We start from the raw sequence: 2,182 nt of genomic DNA, 5'->3' as shown, positions 1-2,182 counted from the left end.
AAGTGTTTTATTCATCAAAAAAGTGATTCGGTTTTGACTATCACCAAACATATGTGTAGAGATGCAGATCTATAAAGGGACTATATCTTGCATGCATTCTTTTTCCTTCATACCCATGGTTACCATTGTCTAGATGGAGTTACTGTTACTGTTTTGCAGTGGAGCCCTGCGTGTTTTTACTATATCTTGTATATTTCAACCATTATCATTTGAAAGTGGAACTTTAGTTTAATACTGATTAAGCCTCATTCGTGATATTTTCACATTGCCTTGGTATTGTTTCTACAGAGTTCTGTGACTTTGAGTCCTACAGAATCTGTGACTACACACAGGACAGGACGGACGACTTTGACTGGACCCGGAAAAGAGGGTCCACCATCACGAGCGGTACCGGGCCTACAGGGGACCACACTACCGGGACAGGTCCGTGCAAGTCAAAACACGTCCCTTCATAGGAATCGTTGAGATACTAGTAAATAACAATAGTTGTCTCTTCATAGCAAGACTTAAACTTTTAACCCTATTCAGACCGGGCTTTTTTGGTCAATCGTGGACGGGGGGAGAGGGCTTTTGAGGCCCGTTTTTCTAACTCTCAAACGACCTATCATATGACTGCCAATTTTTTTGAGAGTGATTTGAACATAATATCTGAAGATTTGACGCTACTTTGACGCAATATGATGTAACTTGACGTCATCATTTTGATTGTATTTGCTGCGACAATAAAAAAGGGTATTCCCATAAAACATTTTCAGGAAACGTCTTTTAGTCTAATAATGATGTACTCAATACCCCATGTCGGCAGGCCATCAGTACACATGAATGGTTAACATTAACGCCAAGGAAACAAGTTCAGCCTGTAAATACTTTATGTCGTTTCCAGGGTATTACATGCACATCGATGGCACTGGGCAGTCTCTAGGCAAAAAGGCTCGTCTGAAATCTCCCCTAATTTTTGAACGAGGAGATTTCTGTTTGGAGTTCTACTACCACATGTACGGTAGTACAGTGGGGTCGCTCAACGTGTACAGGGATAGCACATCAAACAGGGTGTGGTCCATGTCTGGTAACCAAGGCAACGCATGGCAGAAGGCTTCTGTTGACTTCTCCTCTTCTTCGTCTTATTTCCAGGTAAGGGTAATTTTTTTCTTATCTTGTGGGATTTTATTTAAAAAGTACTGATCAAATAGTATCTAGTGTAATTCTTTCTTAAAATCTAATATTTTTATTCATGTTTGAGGCACGTTGGATGTAGAATATGACAAAACATATAAAAATTGTAATTTCAGCTCACTTTTAATTTTATTTCTACGCGAGTTTATCTGTATCCGATGCTTTCAAAACAGGGCATTTGGGGATGTCGTATCCAAGGATAGTGGTTTCAAACAAAATCAAAATTTTGAAAATATTGCAGTTAACCACCGTCCGTCGATTTGGTATCCCTAAATACCCCGTTTATATGCTCGAAGGAAAAAGGTTAACGTTACATCGCAGATAAAGGTGAACTAGCCTTAAGCTACAGTAAAAATTTACGTAAAACTACAATGTATTTCTATGCCCGTCTTCGGTTCAAGTTTTGTTGCTTATTACTCATAAACACAAAATTTTCACTCAGATCATATTTGAGGGAGTTCGCGGTTCATGGGACAACGGTGACATCGCCATTGATGACGTAGAGATCAAAAACCATGCGTGTGGTGGTGAGTAGATTTTTGGCGACGCCTGAGGGGCGGAGCCATTAGTGTAACATCATTGCCAATACTACATAGCTCGCAATCTGAGCAACAACATTATTTGTATCTGTGCAATGTTATTAAATGTACCTAAATGGTAGGGGTGATGAAGGAAGTGGACATAACAAAACAGGACCTGTGAAAATATGTAAAAATGTTAGGGGGTTAGCTTAATGCAGCAAAGATCGTCCAAGCTCAACGTTGAAATGTGTAAATGAATCCTCCTCAGCTTAATTCTAAATCTAAATGGTACTGAAAATTAGCTTGTAGTTCTAGTATGTGTTGTTACAATATGTAGCATATGTTCTACCAATATGTTCTTCCTATGCCTGCCTGCCTACTGCCTAAGTGCTTAGGCCAGGGCCTGGCCCCTTTTACCTCTCCGTCAGTACTCTCCAAGCCGTACGTTCCCTATTAGCACTTGCATCAATATGCAGCTATATATAGTA

General features: G+C 39.8%; 1 protein-coding gene across 1 annotated transcript in view; it reads left to right on the top strand.

Moving 5' to 3' along the window:
- Positions 1-878: 878 nt before the first annotated feature.
- LOC118429202 (MAM and LDL-receptor class A domain-containing protein 1-like) overlaps positions 879-2,182 on the top strand; it is a 7,587-nt gene continuing 6,283 nt past the window's right edge. Inside the window, exons 1-2 of the mRNA XM_035839664.1 lie at positions 879-1,131; positions 1,616-1,700. Of these exons, the coding sequence (XP_035695557.1) occupies positions 892-1,131; positions 1,616-1,700 (325 nt within the window). The 5' untranslated portion in view covers positions 879-891. The remainder of the gene's footprint in view (positions 1,132-1,615; positions 1,701-2,182) is intronic.

The sequence above is a fragment of the Branchiostoma floridae genome, chromosome 13 (assembly GCF_000003815.2).
Source record: "Branchiostoma floridae strain S238N-H82 chromosome 13, Bfl_VNyyK, whole genome shotgun sequence".
Classification (NCBI taxonomy): domain Eukaryota; kingdom Metazoa; phylum Chordata; class Leptocardii; order Amphioxiformes; family Branchiostomatidae; genus Branchiostoma; species Branchiostoma floridae.
This window is presented reverse-complemented; position numbering and strand designations above follow the sequence as displayed.